This window comes from Canis lupus, chromosome 30 (assembly GCF_011100685.1).
Source record: "Canis lupus familiaris isolate Mischka breed German Shepherd chromosome 30, alternate assembly UU_Cfam_GSD_1.0, whole genome shotgun sequence".
NCBI classification, from domain to species: domain Eukaryota; kingdom Metazoa; phylum Chordata; class Mammalia; order Carnivora; family Canidae; genus Canis; species Canis lupus.
In genome coordinates, this window is record NC_049251.1 from 14,694,255 (window position 1) to 14,709,198 (window position 14,944).

Below are 14,944 nucleotides of genomic sequence, written 5' to 3' on the forward strand. Positions count from 1 at the left end.
ATTTACTAAAAATGGTGATGGGTACATAAAAAAACAAACGCTTATACATACCTCCTCCAATTCTATTCATTCCTCCAAAACCTGGACCATCCATTCCCATACCTCAAATAAAATACACAGTATGTACGTTCAGTCAATCTTATTTTTATGACTAAAGAATGACATAACGCAATACAGCAAAAGGTACCACTGGTCTAGTCATGATGGAATGCTAGAGAAGCAGTGGGGGATGGGGACAGGTGGCATGCTTTAAAGTGCTATGCCACATCAGCTATTTAATCATTAGTCTTCATAAAGGCCTATATGAATATTTATTGAATGAGAAAACAAAATTCACTGGTCACACTCACATTCAAGTACAGAATATTTAATACTAGGTCATTGTTCACTTTTTTTTAACACACATACACACAAATATCACCACAGCAGATTTAGAGATCAAATCAGAAAGGACTCCTTACATGCCAGCTAAAGGGGTAGTAAAAACTAAAAATAAAAATAGCATGTGTTTAGGAGGTCGGAGGGCTTAAGAGTAAGGGACAAAGTTTCTGTTTGGGTCAAAATGATCACCTAAACTATCCTTATAATTTAAAAGTTTAGCTATAGCATCTCAGCAAAAACAGGAATCTGATAGCATTGATTAGTCCATCAATTAAGATGCAGCTCTCTAAGTAGGGTCTGGGGTCCAATAAGTCAAAACTATTTCATTCATCACGTAACATTAAGATATTATTTGACTGTTTTACTTTCATTTTGTCATGAATATAAGGTATGATTTTCCAGGAACTACATGATGTACAATATTGTAACAAGCTAAATGCAGAAACAGATATAACAGTCTGGCTGTCTTACATTAAACCAAACATTAAAGAGATGTACAAAAAGGTAAAAACAATGCCACTCTTTTCACTAATTTCTTTGTATTATAAAATACAACTCATTTTCTTAAAAATTGTATTTATATTAACATGATATTATTATTGTTATCTTAAATAAATATGCAAGTATTTTTAAATTTCTAGGGTTTAATTTCTAATACGGCAAATACTGACAAACATAACCACATAAACAAAAGCACTTTGGGATCCTCAACAAATTTTAAGAGAGTAAAAGGGTTCTGAAACCACAATGTTTAAAAACTGATCTTCAAAGATAAACTGTATATTAGTCCAAGTAAAGAGACAAACAGCTCTTTGAAAAGCTACTTTCCCATCTACATATAAAAATTTAACCTGCTTCTGACAGGGTAGCATTCCAGTCATTCCACAAATACCGTATATCCATGACACACAAGACACTATGTTTAAACATTCTCCCTCTGCCTTAAAGACACTTTAAAATCCCAAGTGCTAAAAAGCTAGCTACAATACAACTGGCCTCAGAGGAACCTGCCTGACCTTTGCTCACCCTCTTTCATGTTCTCTGCTCTCAAGGTTTCATTCTTTATTCAGATTGAATGACATCCAAAATGCTTAACTGTAAAATAGTCTTTTGAATATTATTACAAACTAGTAAATGTAAGCGTTGTCATCTGGCAAATGTACCACTAAAAAAGAAATAAGTGAGAATACTCACCACTTGGACCTAAATTTCCCATAACACCACCTATGTTCAACTGGCTGGCACTAATGGGCTGTCCACCTGGACCAAGTCCCATTCCAATGCCTCCAAGACCACCTAAAACATAAGTAAGACTATTACTAACCCATATATAATTAACTAACTGGCAAAATAAATTTTGTAAAGCTAGATGCCTGTAGGATTATTTCCAAAATTATGCAAATTTGCAAATAAGAGTCCTGGCTCTTGCTTTCATCAAAACACAGCACACTGAAGCCTCACTATAATACCATTTATTAATGAAGCAGGCTTATCTTACTTATATCCTAGTTTCAAGGCATATTGAGAAGGACCAAAAAAATACCAACAGGATTTTAAATAATATTATATACCTTATAAATGGTATACATATCTGAAAATGAGAACCCTGCTCAAATTTGTAGAACCACTTAAAGTAGAAGAATTACTTTTAAGATACTTTAAATCAAACTAAAAGATCAACAACAATGAAAACATAATATTGGATAAAACAAATATTACATTACCTGGTTTTGTCCATGAGATATTTACTTACATTTTATATGGCATCTTAAAGTATTTTTACATCTCTTTTCCATACAGGAGGAAATCTCTGAGACCTTAAGTCACTTACTTGTATGACACCACTTAGCTATGTGATTAAGCTAGGACTAGAATTTAAGTTTTCTATCTCTAAATCCAGTATTCCTTTTACTACCTCTCTTAAAATAAACTAATTAAATTTGTTGAAAATAGACTTTAAGAAGTTAATCTGATGACCTTAAAGACTTGACATTTGAATGGAAATTATTTTATTCTACTAAATCTGAGTCTGGCTTTAAAGTTCTTGCTAGTCAATGTAGCAATTGGGTGACAGGGGCTGAGAAAACCATATATATATTTTAAAAGATAAAGTACGGAAGCACATTGCGTTAAATTGGGAAGATTGTGATCTGGTAAAAGAAATATCCTTTTTTTTGCTCAGTTCCTAAAATTGGTCTAACTGAAAATGCATATTTGACCATCAGCAATGCCTAGGTCTACACCTAAAACTCATATTTTCATCTCTTATATCATTCTTCACTAAAAGGAACTAGGACTCCTTGAAACTAGGCCAATCTCATGTCTCTGGGACCAAAAAAAAAAAAACAAAAAAACAAAAATCTTCCCAAATCTGGGAAATCATGCTTTTACCAAAAGTAAGAGAATCAGCAGCATAGGAAATGAGAAAGCCCCCACTTGACAAGTTACAATAATATGAGCAAGAGAAGAGAAGAAGGGAAAATTAAGGACATTAAGGATTAACTAGACAACAAACGGATTCCGTCAAAATCTATGAATTCATACTATTTGTCAATAGAGAAGAATATATAAAAAACATAAATATCAAAAAACAGATATAGAAGTCTGAATATAACAGAGGATATTTTTTAATCTAAATAAATAGAAGTGTACTTAATAGTCAAAAAGTAAACCAGAAGCCCCTGCAGAAAGCCAGATAGGATCTTGAAAGATGACATCTTAAGTGATAAGGTAAATTTGATTGAGGAAGGAAAAGACTGCCCTATAAAGAGAAAAAGGGCAATTTGCAAAGACACATAAGCTGAGAATTTTCCAGAATTTACTTAAAAAAAAAAACCTGCATTCCAATATCGTGAAAGCCCAATAAAAATTCATACCCACACTGTAGAAAACTGCATACCAAAGATAAATGTCTTAAAAAATCAACCATAAGAAGAATAAAGACTATCTATAAAGAAAGGACATTTCAACTGATAGTGACTTAATAAAGCAACAAATGGAAGCCAGAAGACTGGAATATTTTCAAAGTGTTGATACAAAATAATTATCTTAAACTACAAACCAGTAAAATTATCTTTGAAGACATAGACTATCCAAAGTTGAGACAATTTACCAACAACAGATCCTCATTGAAAGAGCTTTTAAAATATAACCTTCGGCGGGGGAGGGGAGGGGAACACTAGTGCCAAAGTCTGTGAAAGCAAAGAAAGGTAAGATTTTTTTAAAAGTGGTAATGCTTACTTTGTGGGACTGAAAAGAAAGCAATACAAAAAAAAAAAAAAAGAAAGCAATACAAAACTAAGACAATGAACAATAACAGCATATAATTCAGTAGGAAAGTGATCAGAACTAAAACATTCAAAGGTCACTCTGTTATTGAATAAAAGAATAATTACATTAACTTCAGATATATAGCTATACTAAAAATACAGGATAACCACTAAATGAGAAAGCAAGATAGGAGAAAAATATTTGTAAGAAGCAGAAAAACAGAACACAAAATAAGAAAATGGAATTAATCTAAATAAACCAATAAACGTGAATAAACAAAACAAAGCTGTTCTATCTATATTAATAATAGACAAAAGACCTAGTTAATAAAGATAAAATTATAATGATAAAATTTTGATTCATTAGGAAAATATATCAGTTTTAAACTTGGATGTACCTAAGTTAGTTTCAAAATATTTAAAGTAAAAACAAAAAATAAGACAAATCCAACATTCTAGTGGGAAATTATACCATGTACATCTCTCACTTACTGACAGCACAGCAGACATGATTATTAGTAGAGATATGAAAAATTATAAATGATTAACAAACTTGATTTAATGGACAGATGTAGAACACTGCACTCACCAAGCACACCTGGAATATATATTAAACAGCACCATATATTAGGCCACAATGCAAAGTTCAAATTAATTCCAAGAATCACAATCATATCTCCTCTGGCTACACTGTTAAATTAAAAAATTAGTAAGAAAAAGCTCTATACATTTAGAAACTCAAAAATGCATAGCTTAAGAAGAAATCATAATAGTAACTTAACAAAAAATAAATCACAATAAAAATACTCCATAGCAAAACCTGTGCACAACAGCTAAATTTAATAGTTATATCTACTTTTACTAAAGAAGAGAGGCTGCAAAATTAGTCAAGTAAACATTCAACTTAAGGAATTTGGACAAAACAAGAGACTAAACCGAAAGAAACAGAAGAAAGTACTAAAGCAAAGAGCAGAAATTAAGATACAAAAATTAAATTTATTTGTTTGAAAGCACTAATAAAACTGAAAAATCTAAGCAAAACCGACCAGACCAAAGAGAAATTGTAAACTTTTTGAATTTATCAGAGGGAAAAACCAAAGATGTAGTAGAAATTTAAGAGACTATTTAATGCCAATAAACCTGAAAATGAACAAAAATGGTAAAAATCTTAGAAAAACTGCAATTACCAAAATTGACTCAAGAGGCAATAGGAAATACAATCATTAGTTCAAATCTTCCCCTAAATTATACAAAAAGGCCAGACAGCATTCTAAGTAATTTTTGTTGAACACTGAGAGAAGAGATTATTCTAACAAAAAAAGAATAAGTACTTCCCAACTCCCCAAGAAAACAGAATAACCTAAAAAACAGAATATACAGAATAACCTAAAAAATACATAAATGTAAATGCATCTTGAAAATATTAGACGAGATCGGGCGCGTTCAGGGTGGTATGGTCGCAGACTTGAAAATATTAAACCAAAAACACAAATTGTAGAATAATATATACAATATGATGTCACTCACCCCAAATTTTATATCCAACAAAACAATTTCATATAGTGTTTATGGATGTATCAATGCGTAGCCAAATCACTAAAACCTAAATGATAAACACTATATTCATAGGTTGCTTCCTTTTGGTATGGTATTTGGTAGTCAGGAGAGAGGGGGAGTCTCAACTTTATCTGTAAAATTTTATTTTAAAGAAAACTCATCTAAAACAATTATGGCCTGTAATAGCTACAGGAGTAATTTTATTTGTCTATATTTAAAATATTTTAAAATAATTTTTTTAATAAAAACCAGAGACAGTACAATAAAATGGTATGAACAAGAACTAGTATTTTCAAGTGTTTATATATTATATCAGAACTGTTCTAAGTGCTTTATATGTATTAACTCATGCAACACTCATGCCAACTCCATGATACAGGTGCTATTTTCATCCTCATTTTGCAGATGGAGCATTGAGACAAAATTGTTAGGTACTGTTCTTTAATCATTTAGAAAACAATTAGATAATACTGATCAATAAGCATGCCTGAGAACCTGTATATCAACTTGAAGGAAATAACCAAAATCATACCAAATATCTGTATACAAAGATATGAATCACTATTGATAATTAAAGAAAAAAAGTTAAAAAATATACCTAACATTAACAGTGAAATAATTCTGGAGCACCTAAACAACAGACTATTATACACCCAATAAAAACACTTGGAATTTCAATATGGGATACTGCTTATTAATGTTAAACACACAGATATAAGGAAAGCGATAAAAAATACACAAAAATGTTATAATGGAGGTTACTTGTGGCAAAATTAAAAGGACTCCTTATTCCCTTCATGTATATGGACTTACCAATTTTTTTTAGTATGTCTTGCTGTTATAATCCATAAAAACCACCAAAAGAAAAATATCTTCTCAGTCTTCCTCATCAATCATGACAATCTACCTCATTAACTCCAAACTAACCCTGAACTGTCAGAAATTTGTGATACAGGCACAAAAATGGAGTTTTGCTTAGCATATAATAAAATAGAAAAGAAATGGTGTGCACTGTTTCTAATAATAACTTTTACTTACGTGGTAGCTGTGGTGTTTTACTATCATGTGAACGGTAGTCTTCATGAGGGACAGACTTGTCATCCTAATTGCAAAAAAAGTTTATTATACGGTTAATACAGAACTAAAAGGATCTGTAATGCAGAGGAGAGCGATAAATGAGGTTGAAGAGATTGGAGGGTCGAAGTGATATATAGAAACTCACCATTTTCACATGCATAGGTCTATCAAACAAAAACTGCCCATTGAACATAGCTGTTGGTTCAGTCAAGGAAAGTCTATTAAGACTATAAAATTATACTTGAACAGACATTTTTAATAATCTTAGAGTCAGACTACCTCTAAAATTTTAATCAAAATCTTTGCTATTGTATTTATTTGTATTAGTCTCTTCCAAATGTTCAGAGAAAAATCTTGATGGGATCCCTGGGTGGCGCAGCGGTTTAGCGCCTGCCTTTAGCCCAGGGCACGATCCTGGAGACCTGGGATCGAATCCCACGTCAGGCTCCCGGTGCATGGAGCCTGCTTCTCCCTCTGCCTATGTCTCTGCTCCCCCCCCTCTTTGTGTGACTATCATAAATAAATAAAAATATTAAAAAAAAAATCTTGAAATCTTTGCTTTACAGTTTTATAAGTAAAATTCAACCTTTTATTTTAGCCACTGATAAAAGAAAATTAACAAGGCTTCATTTCAAGCAATGTATGCATTAATGTACTATGGATTACATTAACTGTCAACAAGCAGATATACATACGATTAGTTGGGGTAGGAAGAGAAAGTAGAAAAAAGTTCATACCAGGCTTATACAAAATAGCTAATTCAAGTTTTAAGAGTGACTTTAGTACTTGGACATAGTAAAGGTTTTATGTGCTGGAGACTAAAGTCTAATATACATTTCTAAGCCAGGCAACCTTAAATTTCATGACCCCACAAAATGGTATCAAGCTTCTTCAACCTTATTAAATAAGGCTAAAGTGTAAATCAGGATACAAATTGCTTGAACTGCTTCAATTGCTTGTTCAAAAGTGACTGTGCCCATTCCTCTGCTCTTGCCATCTTTGTCTTCTTTAATATCTGCCCGCTTTACAGTTCCAGCTATGCTGAACACCTCCTTTAGCTTCTTCCAACCAACTTTGAAGTCAAGCTTAACATAAAATTATATAAAGTTACATACCTAATAAACCCTTCTCCCCATTTATAATACAAACAAATCTTTTCTGAACTCTCAAAACTATGAAGAACTATACTTCTTGTTAGTACATCGATAATATTCAAATAAAAACATCTTAAGTTGTTTAAAAATCAATTAAGCTACATCCACATTGTTCCTTATCTTTAATTTTTTTCCCAAAATAGTCTCTCAACTGCCCAATCCTGTTTTATACATTTGAAACTTGCACATCTATTTTTACTGAGAAAAAATTCAGATTTTGGAAAGTATTATTGATACCACTTTCAAAAGCTTAGAACAAACGACAGACCAACTACAATGCGCACATTCACAAATATCAAATAACAAAGCTAAAGAAAGAAATCCATTTCCCAATATGAACAAAAATCACATATAATGCAAGTAAACATTTTCAAGAACTGCTTAGGTATTTATAAATTCCACAGTTCTCTTCTAAAGAATCCTACTCATATTTACATATTTACACCCTAACCTTATATATATATATATATATATACACACACACACACACACACACAGAGAGAGAGAGAGAGAGAGAAAGAGACTTAAATTGGATTCAAGTTTACAGTAATTACCGTTTCGTTTACTTCAGTCAAAAATAAGCAAAATGTTCTATAAACCTACATACAAACCATTCATCTAATTTAATAATCTCATGATTAGAACTAAATATCTGAATGACAAAATTTTAGACTAAAGCTTAAACTTACATTAGCAACAAAAATTGTGGAACCAAGTCTACCAGCCTGCAAATTACTGATAACCTCAGGAGGAATGTTTGGATTATTGAGAATGGAAGGTGGTAAATTCATCAACCCCGATCCCATATCGGGTACATGTCCTCCTGGAAATGATCCTCCTGTTCGTTGCAATGCCCTACGAGCATTTTCTCCATCAGGATCCTATAACACACATTGAATGTTAAATACCACTAGATACATCAGTAAATCTGTATCATTAAAATAACAACTTCAAATTCTACAGTAGCTATCCCAACTGGCTCAAATTATTGACCCTCTTGAAGAGTGAGCTTTTTTTCTTATCCAGAGAATTCAGTCCCATAAAAACCTGTGGACAGACAAAAGATTTCAGTCTCCAGGGATGTCAATTAAATACCTCTTTCCAATCACTAAAGTCACTTAAGAACTTGAAATTAGTTTAATTTTGCCCTCATACTAGTGTTCAAATATATGACACATACACATAAATATACATAACTCAAAGAGGAACAAAATACTTACTGTTGACTGTTTTCTTTCCAAAATGCCAGTAATGGTGAATTCTCACCACTGGATGCCCAAGGCAATGCCAAACCGGATTAAGTCAAAGCTTTTTAACAGTGGAACAGACTGTTATAAAACCCAGAAATACTGGGGTAAAGGGAAACTATTATAACGTCTAAGCTTCATTCCTGAACAAAATATTATCCATTTTCCAACCTTTTTCCTTCCTCAACAATGATTATGATCTGACAATGGATTATGACCTGAGATGAAGGGGGCTGGGGGGTGATAAAGAAAGGCTAAGTGTCAAAAGGAAAAATGATACTAAACACGGCTTTTTAAAAAGTTCATTAACTAAGAGAAATATTTTACCTTTAAACAAAACTAAAAAAGCGAGTTTAAGCTCATCCCCTGTCACTCAACTCATCTCACTAGGTGGAATGCAAAAAACAAACAAAAAAACACATAAACATTAATAAGACTATCATCTGCAATACTAAATGATAATGACAAACGTTAACAACCATCAATTCAACTCCACTAGTCTCAGTCTGGGAATACTAATAAAAAGAAAGTTGGATGACCTTCAGAAATTCTCTGGGAAGGCTGGGAAAACAGAAGGTGAAAAAGTAAATGCAAGAATAAAGGTACACCAGCTTCAAAGTATGTCTTCACCATGAAGAAATAAAAATAAATACAGACGTAAAGAAATAAATGTTTTGAAAAATGCTATAAAAATTTTAAGTTAATAAATAATACTTTGGGTCTAACTAAAGTTTCAAAAACTTGTACAAATGCAAATTTTAGGATTGTGGTTGTTACCTATGGGGAGGGGAAGATGGGTAGGAGAGATGTATCATAAACTATTAAGATAAGTTGCTTGTCCTTAATATCGTAACAATAAAGCATATTGCTAGGTTTTGATTTGTCTTTTTATATTTGACATGTATATAAATGTGTGCACACAAAAATATATACATACATATACATATAAAACATATATAAAATACAATTTATATAAAGCAAATTACCATAACATAACATGGTTTTTATTCCTCTTTTCCCCTTAGATGACAGCCTTGTAGTCACTACCTGCTATAAGCTTGTAACTGCTACTAACCTCCATTTCAGATAATGAAAAAATGCAATTCTAATATCTGGTAAGGCATATTGGAAATACATTTTTCCTTAGTATTTTCTCACTGGTAGTTTTACCCGAGCTCAGCCACCCATTTGTAAATTAGATATTCCTAGGACAGGAACTTTTATGATATTAATCCAAAAAAGTTAACTGAATAAAGAGTACCTCTCCATTTAGTCCAAATTCGGTTACTTCTCTCTTAAAAAAGCTTAAAATGGGAAGTAACCTACATCATTTTGGATCACATAACTCTATACTAGGGTCTCTGAAATATTACTGAGGATATACGATGTGCTAAAACTTAAAATAACACAAATAACATGGGCTCAGCTTGTAGCATAAAAACTACCACATAAATGGCTGGCACAGACGACAACAGTCTAAACTTTCTGTAATTCTCCACTTCCCAGTCAAAATATTTAAGAAGGGAAGGGAGAAGGGGGAAGGGAGAAGAGGGAAGGGGGAAGGGAACAGAAGGAAAGGAAAGGAAAAGAAAGGGAAAAAAAAAGAAAAAAAGAAAAGAAGAACAAACCCCCAGACTCAAACAGAATTAGAAGAATTCAGGAGCTTACTCCAATAAAAAGATTTGGGATACTTCTATTTCCTGGTGGCATGGCCTTTAATTTTAAGCTATTATCACCTCATACTCAGGATCAAGAGACCAACAACCAGTAACATTCCCACCTGGGGCAGGAATAACAACAATCAACTATTAATACAGCTAATATTTATTATGTAGTTTTATATACTACTTTGAGCACTGTGCTAAATGTTTTATATAATAACATCACAATCATAGTAGTTAACATTTATCAAATACTTTACGTGTATTAACTCTCTGAGTCCTTATAAAACTATCAGATAGCTTCTAATATTATTCCTATTTTGGTGATAAGGAAACAAAGAAATAGAGAGTAATTAGTTAGGCAACTTGTTAAGTAAGTAAAGGTAAGTAATTTGCCCTAAGTCACAGATTATCTGATACCAGAGCCTGAATTCTTTGCCAAGTTATCTCATTTAATCTTCATAAAAACCCTATTAGGTGAGTACTATCAGTAGTACTATTATACTCACCGAGGTTTAGAGAATAAGTAATATGCCTAGTCACAGAAACTGATAGAGCTGGGATTCAAATCACTTCTATACCAAATTAAACTGTGACCAACAGTAATGCTCTACTACCAATGACTTGCAAGCTTGCTGGTAGAGACTCTTCAGGGTCCTAAGTACATTCTCAATTATTCGTAATATAGAATTTAGCAAAAACATATACATAACCGGTCTGTGATTAAACTATTCAGATAAGAGTACCAATACAAACTAAAGGAAGACATGAAAATGACTGCTACTCAAACTAATCATTACCAAGGTCAATTACACTTAAGTGTAAATAGTTGCTCATGTTATCTTCTGACCATTCTTTTTTCAACAGATTTATACTGCTATTGTTCCATACAAAGGGAGTTATCTCCACTTTAGGGGTTTTCAAGTTCCAGTTACAATTTCACTAATAGATTCACAAGTTGTTGTTTTGTTTTGTTTTTAATTTTAATCTGGCACAGTTTCAGAGTAATTTTCATTAAAAGTGACTATCAATTTTATTCAAATCCATAAGGTATTTGATTAAGCAACTTTTTATCATAAACTACAAGAATATCTATTGTATTTATCAAATTAAGCCACACAATCTAAAAACTGAAAATGTCTATACCGAATAAAGTCACACCTAAGGTTTGCCATCATTAAATGTCTGAATTTTTTTTTTAATCATGTGTCTGTACTTCTAACAACTTGCGACAAATCAAATACATAGGAAAACTGCTTAACGGCAAATAGGAAAGCATGTACAAGCAAAACTTTCATCAATTATATAATGCTTTCGTAAGCATCTATGCTAAAAAAAAAAAAAAAAAAGAAAGAAAGAAAGAAAGAAAAAAAAAGAAAAAAGTTGCAGTAAGAGAAATATATCCCCAAAGATGAAAATCCAAAGAAAACATGCCCTTATATTCAAAGTTTAAATTATTCCAAATATAAGAAATCTTACCTCTTTAATATTCAGGGGTCTTCCACTAAGATCATATTTGTTCATAGTTTCTAGTGCTTTCTTTACAAATTCTTCATCTTTGAATTCAACCACACTTAATGGGGAAAAAATTATAGGAAATGTTTATATACTAAGTTTTCTTTTTCCCAATCAGAAGTTTAAATTTGACTTGATACTTTAAAAAAAATTCTTACCCACAACCCTATATCCAGGTAGATTTGTCAATATATGCAAAAGAAAAAAAGTTTTAGATCAGTAGATGAAGTTAATGGCAGATTCTAATATTTAAGTCATTAAAAGCAACCAATAACACAATTACATTTTGTCTTTTTACACTTCCAGAACACAACAGGCAAGTGACCACAAATTTCCTGTCAATGTTTAAATCCATCTATGTAAGAGAGTAAAATCTAGCATTTAAAAAGCTTGGAGCAAATATTTACTTTTAGAGGACTCTTCTTTAAGTTAAGACAAAGTAACATCATCGCACAAATTCAGTCAAAAGTAACTCAAGGAAATAACTGAAGGTTTCAATACACCTATTCTCATGTCGTTAGGAATATTTCCAAAGGATGTATGATGCACAAATTGTTTTTAATGTATATCTTTCAGTTTTATTAAATCAATATAGGAAATAATCTTTTTAACTCAGTTCTCTATTAGACAAAACTGGCTGCACACAATTTAATAGCATCCAGTTTAAATATGTAAAAAAACAACCTATGCTAAAGAAACAAACTTATAGAATCATTTTAAAAATAATCATGTCATTATTACTGTTTGAAGTGCCATTTGAATGTAGTGACAAAGCTTTTCTCATGCACCCAACTGGTTCTTCCAATATAATTAAACACTGTTTAAAGTTTTCCACTGTATTCTTCAGAATGTTGCTTTCTTGTTGCTAAAAATCAAAATCTACTATCAACCAATTCCTTCCATGTCAATTTAATCATCAATGTCATTCATACCAATTGGTCAGAGCACTGCCTCTTATGTAGTCTTGCAGGCTACCAAATTAAGTTCTTCAATGTAAAGTTTCAAACATACATTCTGAATTAACACCTTTAAGCTATGGGCTTCTCATAGAACTCTTAGGGAATATTATCAATTCAGTAACTTTTAAAATATCCTTGAAGACATCAAAACACAACAAAAAAAAATCCTATATTAAATCTGTTGGTTAAGAAGAAGCATTACCTTAGAGCATTAGAAAAGTGAATGCCCTTTATGAAACCCATCCCTTCCAGGCAGCTAGTTTGGTTTGGATAAGTGTCAGACTTGCTAGTGTAAAGCCTCAAATCTTGCATAATAAAGTAAAGCAAAATGAAACTTAAGTTTCCAAAAACTGGTACAAATATTATACAAAAAAGTAAACTGCTGAGGAACTTTTAAACCTCAAGCAGATTATTGCCCACAGCACTTACCCTTGATTTTCCTTCCGCATCCTTAAAGAGCTCCACGTATGTAACCTCACCAACTACATAAGACATACAAAAGGAAGATACCAAGAAACAATACATTTAAACACCAGTATCTTGCTTTACTGCACACCTGTGCACAACTCTACAGAAAAGCACCTATTATTCACCAACAATCAAAACCAGACCAACATACCTCCTATCAATGGCTATGTAAATTTAACTAATTTTCTAAAATGTACATCATCCACTTTCTCTAAAAAAAAAAAGCTAACAACCATATTAACCTAATTCATGCTACAGATCATATTTTGGCCAGCATGATATAGTTGGTGAACAAATACACATATACATAACAAATGGTCCCTTAGCCTGTCATATTAAAAACATCAACATTAACACTTTTCAAATAACTTTGGTCGCCTACACACAACAGCTGTTTTAAGGTGACTTTCTACCTGAATGTCTTCAATCATGTTTGCCATCAGTAAACTAAATTTACAAGTCATGCTTCACAGCAAGCCACACACTTTCTAAATAAAGTCAATAAATAAAACCAATCAAATAGTTGTCACCTTACAACAGATACACCAATGCAAATTGTTTTTTATTTATTAGAAGAGATCAGCCTCAAAGCCAAGTACATAGTTTGCAGGACAGTTGAAACTCAATTTTTCAAGAGATAACAAAACTAACTTTTACAAGATCAAATATTAAAATTATTTTTCCCCAAAACCAACCATGTATATAAAATGAAGGTTTTCAGGTTATTCTAAAAACAAAACTGCAACAGCAGTAACGCAATTTTAATATAGAACTGCAGAGACAGCATCATGGCATTCATGACAATGCAAACAAAATGAACTCCACAGCCAGATTCCAGACTCCACCAAGAAAATAACAAAACAGCTTTTGGAAAAAAATAATCAGACCTTATTATTCATACTTTAACACGCTAAATGTATTACTTAACTAGTGCAATAGTCCTTTAAAAATCTATAAAAACTTCAACTAGACAAAGCAATCTCTTTAACAAAGTTCTTGGTGGCATGCATATGCTGGCTCACACTATACCACTAAAATGGGAAAAAAAATAACTTCATTTATCCATATGACTTTGCAATGAAATTGTGTCAAGTGAAAGAAGAGGAAAAGATTAATTCGAGCGTCAAGAAATAAACAAAATCAATTTTTTGAGTCTATGTGGCTCAGGGGAATAAAAACCACGTTTGCTTAGTTCCCTCCCCCTTCTACATGAAGATTACCCAACAGTGGGTTTATCAGGGATGGTTACCTTTTTCTCTCATTAGATCTTTAATGGCTTGCCATTTCATGTCATATGGGATGTTGCTAATGAAAACTCTGTTTCGATTTGGACCCTTCTTTTCCCCAGTGCCCGAATTTTTGTCTTTTGAATAAGGATGAAATCTATTGGCCTTCTTATTTCCTGAAGATTTTTCTTTTAATTCAGATTTATCTTCTTTGACTGATTCATCATTCTCCCTATGAATTAAAAACAAAACAAGAAGAAAACCTCAGTCATGTTTCTAATAATAGAAGCCTACATTACATAAATATTTTATACTTATCACTTCACTTCACAAAACTCTCCGTTAAGTTAGACCTTAGCAAAGCTGCTGGAGAGTCAGCTTGCTTGCTTTGAAATTACCCAGTGCCATTTCAAAGCAAGGATTTGGGCAT

The 14,944-nt window shown here is 32.1% G+C and overlaps 1 protein-coding gene across 10 annotated transcripts in view; it reads right to left on the reverse strand.

Annotated features, from left to right (window-relative positions):
• The window catches only part of MYEF2 (myelin expression factor 2), a 38,382-nt gene that overhangs the window by 17,590 nt on the left and 5,848 nt on the right, over window positions 1–14,944 (reverse strand). For 7 of the 10 annotated variants that reach the window (XM_038580364.1, XM_038580361.1, XM_038580358.1 and 4 more), the window contains exons 2-11: window positions 14,538–14,746; window positions 13,250–13,302; window positions 12,020–12,027; window positions 11,826–11,919; window positions 8,128–8,319; window positions 7,216–7,369; window positions 6,430–6,479; window positions 6,246–6,309; window positions 1,576–1,677; window positions 52–102 (exon numbers count right to left, since the gene is read on the reverse strand). In XM_038580364.1, the coding sequence (XP_038436292.1) occupies window positions 52–102; window positions 1,576–1,677; window positions 6,246–6,309; window positions 6,430–6,479; window positions 7,216–7,369; window positions 8,128–8,319; window positions 11,826–11,919; window positions 12,020–12,027; window positions 13,250–13,302; window positions 14,538–14,746 (977 nt within the window). The remainder of the gene's footprint in view (window positions 1–51; window positions 103–1,575; window positions 1,678–6,245; window positions 6,310–6,429; window positions 6,480–7,215; window positions 7,370–8,127; window positions 8,320–11,825; window positions 11,920–12,019; window positions 12,028–13,249; window positions 13,303–14,537; window positions 14,747–14,944) is intronic. The other 3 variants (XM_038580366.1, XM_038580362.1, XM_038580359.1) reach the window with 1 other exon arrangement.